This window comes from Podarcis liolepis (genome assembly GCF_965112155.1).
Source record: "Podarcis liolepis genome assembly, chromosome: 5".
NCBI classification, from domain to species: domain Eukaryota; kingdom Metazoa; phylum Chordata; class Lepidosauria; order Squamata; family Lacertidae; genus Podarcis; species Podarcis liolepis.
This window is the reverse complement of record NC_139556.1, coordinates 33,567,915-33,581,765: the sequence shown is the minus strand read 5'-3', so window position 1 is coordinate 33,581,765 and position 13,851 is coordinate 33,567,915. Positions and strand designations below refer to the sequence as shown.

General features: G+C 45.9%; 1 protein-coding gene and 1 long non-coding RNA gene across 4 annotated transcripts in view; both read left to right on the top strand.

Annotated features, from left to right (window-relative positions):
- Nucleotides 1-13,851, top strand: part of LOC310706885 — a 525,877-nt gene that overhangs the window by 435,312 nt on the left and 76,714 nt on the right. The window lies entirely within an intron of this gene.
- The window catches only part of UNC5B (unc-5 netrin receptor B), a 170,832-nt gene that overhangs the window by 121,363 nt on the left and 35,618 nt on the right, over nucleotides 1-13,851 (top strand). For both annotated transcript variants that reach the window (XM_083503040.1, XM_083503041.1), the window contains exons 3-4: nucleotides 7,047-7,190; nucleotides 9,804-9,907. In XM_083503040.1, coding sequence (XP_083359166.1) covers nucleotides 7,047-7,190; nucleotides 9,804-9,907 — 248 coding nt within the window. The remainder of the gene's footprint in view (nucleotides 1-7,046; nucleotides 7,191-9,803; nucleotides 9,908-13,851) is intronic.

The following is a 13,851-nucleotide window of genomic DNA, read 5'->3' as shown; positions in this document are numbered from 1 at the left end:
TTCCATACCGATCCAGGGCTGAAGTACTATTTTTCTCTGACTTCAGGGGATGGAGCAAATGTTAAGTAATATTTAATCTTAGCTTTCAAAAATCTCCGCCTTTTCTCTTGTAACAAAAAACACTTGTCACCACTTCAGCTGATAACCCCTCAGCCATCTCATGTTTAAAAACAGGTCTGAAAATATCTTAACATTCACCTGCCTCTCTCTCCCCAACCCCATCTTAAAGTTGCTTAATATGCCCCCCCCCATTATTGTGGACAAGTGGTTCCACAAAAGAGGGGAATATTCAGCCCAGCTTGATCCTAAGTCATGTTCTGCTTAGAGCACTTCTCTAGATTTTCCTCAGTCATGGATGAAGAGTCTTCGAGATCCATTGTGAAAAGGGAGTCACTAGTAGAAGAGCCAGACCTGTAAACAAAATGGTCCAGATGAGGTTTTTAGGGTTTGGGTCATTTTGTTAAGTGAGGAAATATTCTAAACAACAGAGGTAGCTAAATGGGTGGCATAATCTGGGATGGATTTTAATACAGTGCCAACTACTTATAAATAGCATTATAACTTCTGCCCATTAAAACTACTCTTGTCAGTTTCACTCCAAGAACTCATTACAAGGTCGCTCATTGTATGGTTTCCACCTGAGGGCATTTTCTGCTCCTTTAGAATGTAAGGAAAGCTCCTTAGTATGCTAATTGCTTCAGCAGTGTAATAGCACATGGTAAATCTTCTGAGGTGCTTAGTGTGGGTACTGATGACACTTTGACAACCTAGGCCTGATCAGTTCGTTGTGGCCAAGCACTGAATTTACACACGTCAGAAACAGAGTCAACTTATGACCAGTTCAGAAAAGTGTGTGACCTGCACCACCATAATTCAAATCTCATGAAATCATCTCTGAGGGCTGATTTCTCAGCCTATGTTTTCTGGGCAAAGGATAGTTTCTGTGAGCAATGAGCAATCCCTGCACCCTTAGAAATGCAGGATGGCTTTTGACATATCAAAAAAGCTTCACCTACCTACACAGTCAGCTTCACATTTAGCTGCTTCCCACCCCCATTACTTCTCAGCAATGGAACTTGGGTGCTGTGCTGAAGATGCAAATATAACCTGCCCTGTTGCCCTAGATAAGATCCATTTTGGAAATGGCAAACAAGTACCAACAGCCAACTTGCGGAGGAGACTGAGAGGGTGGCTGGTTGCACTTACTGGTATATGTCTGATACTGCTGAGTGTGCATCCTTGCCAGGACTGTGCACGGGGACAGGCTTGATTAAACAGGTGTGGCCATCTTGGCAATTTCAGAGGGGTGTTGCTAATTCCATTACATGATCTTTCATCCTTGTGGTGCCTTCTTGTTTTTCCTCACTCCTGCTCCCCAACCCTTTTGTTTGGGAGGTGCTGTAGCTCAGCAGCGGAGCCCGTACCTTGCAGGCAAACAGTCCCAGGTTCAGGCTCCGGCGTCACCAAACAGGGCTGGGAAAGAATCCTGCCGGTCCATGTGGACATCACTGAGCTAGATGTAGCAACATTCAGACTCAGTATTGGGCATCCTCCTTCGTTGACACATCAGCTGCCATCACCTTTATTTCTAAGTTTGTGCAAGCATCAAACAAAATGGTCTTCTATGCGTGCTGTACTTTAATTGTTAGAGTTCTGCCCTCTTTGTGTATTGAAGTGGGCCCTTGCAAATGCATGTACGTACACCCACGCTGAAATTTTAAAAAAGCAGAGCAGTGGTGGCAGGTATATTAGCAGCAGTGGCCAACATGGGGGGAAGAGGTTCTGGGATAGCAGTGGGTAGTGGGTAGTGGGACCAGAGGTTTGAAAGATTTGGTTCTCTGCAAGCAAGGACTCCTACCCTACCCCCCTGTTAACTGTGGAAACCGTTCTAGAGACCTGCAGTGTGAAAGACAAAAAAGGTCACCATAAGCATGTATAATGCACTCACATGCATGAAGAATGATCGCAGGAGAAGAGTCCATGCACACACATGGAGACGTGTTTCTGTGTACTTAATATTTGATAAGTTCCCTACATTCCACAGAAACAAAACTCTAATAGTCAATTTGAGCTGGTGCATTTGCAAGATTCCCCAAATGAATCCATGCAATTTCTCCACAAGAGAATGGCCTGTTTCACATGCCACACCAAGCCAAACTATGTCATAGCATAGTAGTCCCAATCCTTTCAGAGCCAGGGCCCAAAAATGCATTTGAGAGACCCATTTGTTGATTTTCCTTTGCCATATGTTTGCATGGTGGTGATGCTGCTGTTGTGACCCACCTTAGATCAGGCCACGGTAGTGGGTCCCAACCCACCAACAACCAGTGGTTTTGCATGAATGAACAAGCATGGGGTACCCAGCATGAGAATTCCCCCCCCCATCTCAGTCCTACTGTTCCCATATTACCCAGAGCAAAAAGCCATGGTTTGGCTTAGTGTAGTGTATGAAACCAGGTTTATGGTTTGTCTCACCCCAAAAAAATCATGAGTGGTACGCCAAGAACAAACTGTAGTATTATGTATGAACTGGGCCAGTGTCTTGTCCAAACTCCCTACCTTCTTAGTCATGCTGATAGGGATCTTGCAAGAGGTTGTCTATATTGGGTATGTATGTATGTATGTATGTATGTATGTATGTATGTATGTATGTATTGAAAAAGCCATGGTATGACTTGGGCTCCCATCATCTTCTTTTTCATTAGCAAGAAGTGGTTGCAATGTATATTATTAACAGGCAGAAAATATTTCTTTTCTTCCCCTTTCTCTCTTTTTCTCTCTCTCTCTCGCTCTCCCATTTGCTCAGTGCAATCTCTCTTTGTAAAACAATTTTAAATGAATATATAACTGTAATTAAAGCTTCCATTAAACAAGTCCGCGCTGCACTGTTGAACTCACGCAAAAAGTCCACATTAAATGCCTTCGAGGGCTAAATTATTTAATTAGGATTGAGGTTGCCAGCATGAATAGCAAATGGATTTGCAACAGGCGGGCAAGAGGCTTTAATGTCCCAGGAGACCACTTGCCACACATTCCTGCCATCCCGCCTGCGCTACCATCACACCAGCGAAAGGAGCGAGACATGTTAGGATGTGATCCACAGGCACTGTACAGCAAAGGAGAAAGTTAGAGGAATTAATATTTCTTAAATATTTTAACTGACTACCATTCCATCCTTCTCAAAGGATTTGGTGTAGGGAGCCACACACACAATCATACCATTTCTACTTTACATTCAGAATTCAAGAAGCACCTAACTGTCAAAAAAATAAGTAAGTCTTGTCCTCAGGTTGCAGGTAGGGAAGGAGGGAATTTAAATTCTGTTCGCATTTATAGGTGAAGCTGCATAACTTGCCGTTTTCCAAACATTAAAGGTAAAGGGACCCCTGACCATTAGGTCCAGTCATGGCCAACTCTGGGGTTGTGGTGCTCATCTCGCTTTATTGGCCGAGGGAGCCGGCGTACAGCTTCTGGGTCATGTGGCCAGCATGACTAAGCCTCTTCTGGCGAACCAGAGCAGCTCACGGGAACGCTGTTCATCTTCCCGCCGGAGCGGTACCTATTTATCTGCTTGCACTTTGATGTGCTTTCGAACTGCTAGGTTGGCAGGAGCAGGGACCGAGCAACAGGAGCTCACCCCATCACGGGGATTCGAACCGCCAACCTTCTGATCGGCAAGTCCTAGCCTCTGTGGTTTAAACATTACTCGGACTGAAATGCTGCCACCCTTCTTCAAAATGCACGCTTCTCAAAATTTTGCAACACAGTTCTCCAGCCAAGCAATGTGTACAGAAATGCATCTATTAGGACAAAGCATGAATAAAAACGCATGTGTTATTAGTGCAAATAGCACACAAGAGTGTGTTCTTGTCAGAGATCAGTTGAAACTGACCCATTTGCCACTCTCCAGTTGAAGAGCTGGCGGCATCCCTAAGATGGTTGGGTGGCATTTTGTATGCCTCCTTCTGGCAACTCCTACAGCCAAGCTGGTGCCAGACATATCACTCTGCTTTCCTTTGAACCACATCAACAAGGTCTTGTCGTTTGGGAGCCCAGGACTTCCATATGCACTGCCCAGGCTTGCACCCCAGAGAGGTCAAAAAACAATGTGGGAGGCATATAAACTGCAGGACTGGCAGTGGATGGCCTAGATGAGTAACGATTGTCTGTATCTTTCCCATGCTGCTCACATTCTCAGCTTACCTAACTATTATTTGCTTCCTCTGCAAATCCACTTCCTATCCACTGCCTGCCACTTCTATCCACTGCCTGCCTGCCTCTACCCCTGCCCATAAATCTGTTCCCCCCTCCATCATTCATTACATTTGTGCCCAGCTGTTCCTCCAAGATGACATACATGGTTTCCCTACTCCCATTTTATCCTCACAACAACCCTATAGTGACTGGTCCCACATCACCCAGTGAACTTCATGACTGAATGGGGATTTGAACCCAGGCTTCCCAAGGTAAAGGTAAAGGCTTCCCAAGTACTTTCTTCCAAAAGCTGGGACTTGGGCTAGTTGCTGAGTCTAAGAAGAGAATGAGAGAACACTATGAATATATCCTGCAGATTTAAATGGGTTTAACAAGCAATCTTGTCTTTCAAGAGAATTCTGGGAATTGTAGTTTGGTGAAGAGGGTCCAGATCTCCAGAAGTTGATTCTCAGTAGCAGCACCAGGCTATAACAGACATGCCCTCTTCCCGGGGAATTCAGTGAGGAGTGTTCAGTGATCTCTGAACAGACTAATGCATGCAGGCTACAATTTGCAATATTCTTTGGTGAGAAAACCAGGGAAGAGCACCAGAAAGGGTTTGTGGTAAACAAACTTTGTCCGTGGATATAACAATTGAAGCATGGTCACCCTTCAGCTTATGAACACTACAGGTAATTAAATTTGGGTTTGAAAAACAGAAGTGATTTGAAGGTCATGGTGCAAATATACCATTTATTTATAGAACAGGTCAGTCCTGGTAGTTTAGAATTTGAGCAGATGCCTTAAAGTATAAAGAAAGAGGCTTCTGAGACCTATTCTTATTAATAAGATGGCAGCTTCCCAGACCCACAGAAAGCAGTTGGAAATGTCAGCCATAACGGGCTCAAATCCTTTATCTGTCTCTACCTACCATGTTCATTAAAGTAGCAGCCATCTTTATTGAGGGCATAAACATCTTCAGTTCACGTTGCATATCTTTAGTACCACCATTTGTGTGTGTGTGTGTGTGTGTGTGTGTTTTAAGCAAATGAAATACAATTGTCATAATGGGAAAGGCAAAAGAAGCAGTTGCTTCAACTGCTGCTGAATCCATTCTGCTCTTCATTTGTAGACAATTGGCAGCGAGGTTTTACTATATTAAGGCAATAAGATTAAAGCACATGCTTATGTGCCTTGCTGAATTGAGGCTGTGATTTTTAATGCGACGGTGAAGCGATTAAGGTTGCACTAAAACAGGAGGAGTAATGGGGTATATCTTAGCCAGTAGTAATAGCGGCTCTTTCGTAAAACAGCTGAATGTTGATAATGGCTCTATCAGAGTTATCACCCTTGGGTGACTCTAGAGTTCTGCCCTCGATGGGAAGTTCATTTGACCAGAAACAGCCTCCCTTATGACTTGAGGAGCTGCTTCTTTCAAAACATATTTCATTTGCTCAGCCTGTTGGTACTCAGTTCTTAATCGTCTAAAATTCTCACCTCCTTCCACTTCTTTCTTTTTGCAACTGCCTCTTTTCACACACAAACACACAGAGAGACAGACAGACAGACATAGCAACCATTATTGCCCTACTTTATCCCTAGGGTTGGTAGAAGTTTATCTTCCCTATAACATGAAAGTACCAGATCCCCCTCCCCTTATGTGGCCTAGTAGGACCAAGAAACCTGTGTACCAAATGTAGATAGCTTAAAAGGGGGGCAACGGCCCATCAAGATATTAGGCTTTTGTCCTGGACTGTACATGCCCCCTAGCCAATTAAAGAAAGTATATGTGGACATTGAGATCTGCTTTACACTGAAGTCAGACCATTGGTTCATCTAGCTCACTCTCGTCTACATGGCCTGGCAGCTGGTCTCCAGGGTTTGAGATTGAAGTCTCTTCCCCAGCCCCCTAACCAGAGATTCTGGGAATTAAACCTTGGGCCATCTTCAAGCAAAGCAGGTATTCCAAACTTAATTTTAAGAAGCACTCTGTGGGCTGTTGGGGTGGAGGTAAAAGATGAAAAAGTGAGAAAGGGCTCCTGAATCTTTGGTCATTGTTTGGAAGAGGCAGGACCAGCTCAAGACATTTTGTTGCCTGAGGCAAAAGACAAGATGGCGCCCAAACTCGCATTCCACCATACTGACAGTTGAATCTTTCTTCAACACTAGCTGTGGGTCAGCATCCTCCACTGGAGGGCAACAGGCCATCTTAGGGGACACACAACTCTCTCCTCCAACACCTTCTGCTTCCAACCCTACAACCCCAAGGAAGTGCCGCATGAGGCAACCCTGCCAAATCTGCTACCTAGCCCAAAAGAGAGACAGGGAGCTGCCTTCTACATTACGGTAAACCCTCACCTGTTTGACTTGTGTGATGGTGATTCAACCCTAATTCCAACCATATGCAATTGCACAAGTCAAGTCTCATGCAAGGCGGGGAGCTTGAAAGCAACAGGGGGCAAATCTGCTTCATTTTCTGCAGGACAGCTCTTCAGATATTTGACAAGTGCTATCATGAAATCAATTGAAGCTCTTTTCGTAGGTAGTGAGGAAACCATGGATGTTATACTCAACCATGCCTTCTTTCTGGTGTGTAGGACCACCATTTCTCACTTCCATGCAGCCGTTTGTTTCTATATCCTCCCATATCATAGAATCATAGAGTTGGAAGGGGCCCAAGGGTCATCGAGTCCAACCCTCTGCAATGCAAGAATCTCAGCTAAAGCATCCATGGCCCATGGCCATCCAAGCTCTGCTTTGAAACCTCCAAGGAAGGAGAGTCCATTGTCCTAGCTTCTCATCCCCCCCTGGCTCTCATCATTAACCCTCCTCCTTGTTTTCTCTTCTTCCAGGGCTCCTTGTAAGAGAAGTCCAGATTGAAGTCTCTCGTCAGCAAGTGGAAGAACTCTTTGGCTTAGAAGACTACTGGTGCCAGTGTGTGGCATGGAGCTCTGCTGGGACCACCAAAAGCCGAAGAGCTTACGTCAGGATAGCATGTAGGTCTTGAGTGTGTTTAACCTTCCTTCATACAGGTATTTTTCATACTGTGCATTTCTCCCAGGTACTTAGTCTATTTGTATGTAGGGACAAAGATGGACAGAATACCCCCCAAGAGCCACATTGTAAGCAGTTCATGTTTGCTCAAATGTGAGCCGTTCTATACATTCTGGGCACGTTGGGGTGTGAGTGTGTGTGTAAGAGAAAGAAGGAGGGATACCCTTTGTTGGAAAGGATAATTTTATGTTACATTTTCCTTTGTGAGGGTTGTGGGTTATTTGTTTTAATGAGCAGAACAAGACAAAAAAGAATTCATTTCATCATAGTTTATTGGATTGTTTGATTTAAGGATTTCAGTGGGCTTTCCACATATGTTCATATATTTATGACCCCATTCTCATGGAAGAAAATGAGAGCCCTTGACGGTGGGATCAGAATGGCAAAGATTAGGCCTTACTGTGTGTTTAATAATCGAGGGTGGAGGCAAGGTATTTTGATGTCAGGGGAAGTTTGTTGTCTTTATGTTCGGATGCCGCTTGGAAAAATATTGCCAAACTTGACGCGAGAGTTCTTGAGGTGGGAGCAGTGCTCTTCATTGACATTTGGACACTCACTGCCATTTTTAATCAAGCTGGCAGACCGCAATGTCCCTTTGGCATGACTTCCCCTGTTTTTCAGCACAGAATAGATTTGGCTGCTTTTCAATACATCATCTCCAATTTTGGCATGATGGCACCCGTGGTGGGAGTGGCAATTTTTTGTTAATGTTCAGATGCCAGGTGTCATTTTGCATCAAGATGGTGGACTAAACATGACTTTGGGTTGACTCCACCCATTTTTTGGTGTGGCACATCCAGTCTCACAAATGGCACAATGTTATTTTTATTTCTAAAAAATATGCAGTGCTTATATATCCAGGCACTCCACACTAGTTTCAAAATATGTGGCTTTATTTTCTACATGGCTCCCTTCCCATGCTACAAAATAAATAAATAAATGTATTCTCAAGGATTAGAAATGCAAGGATTAGAAATTTGTGCGAACGGGCACTATAAACTTGCAATATGCAGTTCTAGAAGCAGTGGTTGTTTGAGGGATGCTAGCCAGTGAACTTTCTCGTTCCAGCAGATCATGCTGTGATAAGATCTACAATGATCAAGTCTTGTTCATAAAACAAGACAGCAAATTATCATCATTGCCATCATTGTAATCATCCTCAAAAATAATTACTTTGGACAGCATTTATTTTCATTGGAACAGTTTGTGAAAACTGCTTGAGAGAAATTAGGTGGGTTTTAGTGCCACCTACTGGTTAATACTGGGGCTTGTTTACTCGTGATACAGTTTAGTTAAGCACACAAAGTTCTTTGAAACTGATGCAATATTCAAGTATTAAGAAAAGCCGCTTAATATTGCTAATATATTCCTGTTCCCTGTGGCTGCAAGCGATACAATCATTCTCTAATGTTGATGTACAGAATTCAGAACATTTTAGCAAAGGTTTTAATGCACGGGGAAGGAATAGTAGGGAATTGAGATATTTTGTTTGGGAGTAGAGTTAGTAGAGGCAGAGGCAGATCAAGAAATTTTGCCATCTGAAGCAAGCACAAAGTGATCTCCTCTTTGCACACCGTATACTAAAGCCAGCTGGACTTGTAGTTGTCTCCTACTTCAGCATTTGGGTTAGATTAGTTAGATATTGGAAGGCATGATGTACAGCAGACATAACTCTGTTGTCCAGCACTTCACCACTGCTACCCACCCACCCAGATTCTACCGCTTGAAGCAGCTCATCACCACCTAATGGTAGGGCAGGCCCTGAGCAGACACACAAAAATATCATGTCCTACATTTTATGGAGAACAGCTATGCAGGGCTCTGAAACCTTGTCCTCTCTCAACTGTTTCACCCATTTGATTGCAAGCCCATACATCTTTGGAAGTAGAAGTGGCTTACCACCAAGTAAATATATCTGAGTGAGTGTAAAATACAAACTCTGCATGTCCATCCCTCCTTTAACTACCTCGATGGGATCATCTGAGTGCTTCGAAAACCCTTATTGAGATAACCCGTGAGACCAACGGAATGGTGCCACAAGGACTTTTAAGCAGTGCATTTCCCCACAAATCTCCACATCTTCATTTCAGTAAGAATTGGCATCCTTGCTGAATAAGGAACCTCATTTAGCAGATTTCTCCCACCAAAGAAGCCTGAGAACCGTAGTTGGTTAAGGGCGCTTGCAGTCAGTGGCATAGCGTGGGGGGTGCAGGGGGGGCCGGCCGCACCGGGCGCAACATCTGGGGGGGGCGCTGGCACTCACAGCTCTCTGCCCCTAGGGCAGAGGGGGCGCAAATTACTTGCCTTGCCCCGGTTGCTGACAACCCACGCTACGCCACTGCTTGCAGTTGTAGCTCTGTTAAAGTGTAAACTGCAGTTCCTAGGGTTGTGGGCAGGGGAGAAAAATGTGCTTTAAATCTCTGGTGCGTACCCAGCCTAAGTTCATTCTGAGCTCTTGACATGCTGCCCTCTCTCAGCTGGTATGACAAGGCAACTGAGCTCTGCAAGTGAGGCCTGGACTGATGCCTGGTGCTTGTTTTGTTTCCCATTCGTAGACCTGAGGAAGAATTTTGACCAGGAGCCCTTGGGGAAGGAGGTTCCTCTGGATCACGAAGTGCTTCTGCAGTGCCGCCCTCCTGAAGGAGTGCCAACAGCCGAGGTAAGCAAGGCAGGCCACTGGGGGGGGGTGCGTTGGTGGCAGCAGCCGCCAGCTGGGAGGAGCCTGCGGAACTGAATTGCGCTTATTCCCACAAGGCGACGCATGCTCATGTTGTGTTTCTGCGTGGTGATTAGCATCACTGTTATTAAAGCGCACATGCGGCACTTTCCCATGTGCCAAGGGATGTGCAAGGCTTATCTCAGATCACTGAGAAAGAGAACATTCTATACTTGTTTCATTCCTTCCTCTGCCCATAAATGTGAACTGTCTCCCTTCACTTTGGCTCATTGTAGGTACCTGCTTAGCAGAAAATAGACTGACACTTCAGTCCTAGGCGTAGGGCGTTGTTTACTCAAAAGAAAGTACCATTACACAAGTAAGCCTGTGTAGGGTTGCACTGTCCAGGCTACGTGGCTTTGGGGGATGTTCCCCATTTAGAGAACTGTACACTTTAGCCATTTTGACACCCCCACACCCTTAGGGGGAAAACAGGTGCTTTAATTTTTCTTTGCTTTCTGTAGTTCTTTAGTTGGGCCCACGCAGGTCCCAGAAGAAGCCTAAGCTTGATTTCTCAAACCTGTTTCAACTGCCTGGTTGTGAAAATACTAAGCTTCCATTAGTCAGCCGGTTTTTTGAGCTGCAGAAAGGAATCTTACCCTTCCAATGCACTCCTGCCATTGAGCTTGGATTTATTTGTTTTACACCACCACCACCCCCGTCACCACCAACCTCAGTGTCGCCTTTGGCCCTATTTCTTATATCCTGTTACTTTGGACAGTTTTATCCATGTCACATGGAGGTCAGGCAGCTGCAATTCTCTTCTCGCTTGCACTCCCTACACACAGTTTTCAAGGCTTTGGTGACATATTTGTCTCTCCTAAGGGGAGGAAGCTTGGTGGAGTGAGGTTTATTCCGCTTTGTAAAAAATAAACCAAAACATAATAGCAACAACAACTATGGCCTGGCATTTCTGCTGCTCATCATGGCTTCTGATCAGGAATTGCCCTTGTAGACAGCTCTGATCTTTTCAGTGAGGGTTGCGGCGAGGCAGCAGGCAGACAAATCTCGTTTCTGAAGAGGTTGCTTCAGCTTGGCACCATGTATCTCCTCAAAACTGGTGGTGCTGGCTGTGGACTGGGCACATAGCCAGAGCTGCCAAGAAGTACACGGATTAGTGTGTGATGCTGCTAATACCCATTAGGATAAGGCTGCTCATGCAAAAAGCCACAGAAGATAACTCTTCTTAGCCTCATTTTATTTTACAGTACCGCTATCAGGCTAGGGCATAGACGCAGAGCTGGAAAGCACCCAAATATCATCCTGTTCCCAACCTCCCGCTGCAAGGTGGAAGCATCCATCCAGCAGATCAGGCCCTCCACTTCATCAACATGCGCAACCGGATCACAGTGCTCAACAAGCAGAGAGAAGATACACTGCAAGCCTCTCTGAGCAGAGCAGAAAGCTGGCTGACACAATTACAGTTCAGGCCCACAGCAGAGAGAGAGAGAGAGAGAGAGAGAGAGAGAGAGAGAGAGAGAGAGAGAGTCTGTATAAACAGTCAAACTAGGACAGGTGAGACCTGCATCCTTACACAGCCACAAACCTCAATGTGTGACCCTCGGCAACTCTCTCTGCTAACGTATCTCAGAGGGTTGTTCTGAGGATGAAATATAGGGGAGAACTATGAAGGCTGACCCAAGCTCCTTGGAAGAAGGGCAGGAAAGAATGCAATAAATAAACAAACAAACTGTAGGTGCAAACCGATGATGGGGACAAATATTCCCGCAACAGACAAAAGGGCAACATCTAGAGCAGTGTTTCCCAACCTTTTTTGGGCAAAGGCACACTTGTTTGATGAAAAAAATCTCGAGGCACACCACCATTACAGCCCCGTGACGTCAGCGCGCAGCGTCACGGCGGGAGGGACGCACGAAAGTGTAAGTTTCAATTTTTTCCCATCCCCTCCTGTGTAAAGGGGAATGCACTCTGCTAAGTAAAGGCACTTGCCACAGCAGCGTCAACGTCACAGCACCCACCGGCACCCAAGAGAGAAGGGGTCTCAGCAGCCCTTTTGCCAGGAAGAGGAGCAAGAACGAGAGGAGGAGGAGGAAGAGGAAGAGTCCCCCCCCCAAAAAAAACACATTCTCCTTTTGATCTTCCTTATTTGCAATTCCTCATTGCAAAACAGCGGTTGATATACAGCTGATTTTTTTGTTATTACAGTCCCCACCCCCTCACCTAGAAAAACACGACCTGTCATTTTTATCATCATCATCATCATCATTATTATTATTATTATTATTATTATTATTATTATTATTCCCCGCCACTCTGGGAGGCTGAAGCCCTTTAAGGCTTCCTTCTGTCCACTCTCTGTGAATTACCTGCCCGGAGCGGGTTTGGGGGGGGCACTGCTGCCGGTGTCCTCCCCGTCGAGTCTCGCCTTGCCCGGCGCATGGCGGCCGCCCTTTCCCACACTCTGCCGGCTGCGCTGCCAAGCCCCGCGGCTCGGCCTGTCAGCGTTACCGGGCTCGGCGGGCGGTAATTCCCGAAGAAAGCCGGCGGCACTTGAAGAGCTGGCAAGCCCCCATTTGCATGTCTGTTTTCCGCAGCCCTTGGAGAGGATTAAGTTCCCTCCTTCCTGCCTTGGAACCTCCAAGCTTTGGGGGTGGGGGGGGAGGACGCAGCAAAGCGAGGCAGAAAGGAGAGCGCGGCTTGGCTCCTCGCCACCGCCGCCCCGCCTCTCGCCGCCAGACTCGCCCGCCTCCCTCCAGGCAACATCTCGCGGCACACCAGGCAACATCTCGCGGCACACTAGTGTGCCGCGGAACAGTGGTTGGGAAACACTGATCTAGAGATGTTGATGATCCATGGATGGTTTGGGCAGCCATGCTATCTAGAGATGCAGTGAGTTGTACTACAGAAGATTTGGGTGGGTGGGGAACTATGTTGACAAAGGTTGCTGTAGACTAACTGAGGAAGCAGCCACAACAGTGGGTACATCTTGAAATGGAGTCTAAAGTGTGAGTTCATTTATCAACACATAACCCAGGTGTTGGGAATTTTGGCCCACCAGGTGTCGCCGAACTATAACTTCCATAATCATTGGCCATGCTTGCTGGGCCTAATGGGGGCTGGAGTTCAGCAACATCTGGAGGGTCAAATGGGTTCCCCGCACCTGACATAGCCCCCCTCAATAAGCCATCCCTCTGTATCCTCCTATTAGGTGGTGAGGAGAACTTTACCACACTTCTGCACCTGATCAGACACAATCAAGGGAGTGGCAAAAATTCACCCTGCCCCTTCTTGCCAAGTTTTCTTAGATGGTGGTGAAGATGCTGTGCAACTTAACATGCATAAAATCACGTGGTGAATGGCCAACTGAAATCACCCAAAACCTTTAGGCAAGAAAGCAGGGGAAGTTACTTGGGGGCAGGAAGAGTGACAGGGAGCTGTCACAAATAAATACTTGTGCCCAGGAGGTCCAAGGTCTGCTTGGAAAGAGATGGCTGCTAAGCAAGACCAGCTCTCAAAAGGACCCAGGTTTGAGATTGCACCTGGAGACTTAGAGCACTTTCCCTGACTGTGATATATATCTTTTCCTACCAGGCTTGTTCTGGCAGAATGCTTTGAGATTCATGAGCTAGGGCTGTAGCATTGCCTCCAATGGTGATTGCTGCCCTCCCATTAAATGTATTACTTTTCCATAAGACAGATGCTGGAATAAATGTTTAAAAGCCTCCTGAAATATCTGTCTCCTGCTTTTTTTCCTTTTTCAATTTTAGGGTGTTATTCTAACTCAGACATGCAGACTTGTTTTATAGATTTTGGTTGCTGAGATATCTGTCCCCCACCCACCCACCAACCAACCAACCACTCTCCAAATTTGCTGGCAGTTGGTAACCAGAAACTTCCTGCCTTCCTCCTACAGCTGGGCACATCTG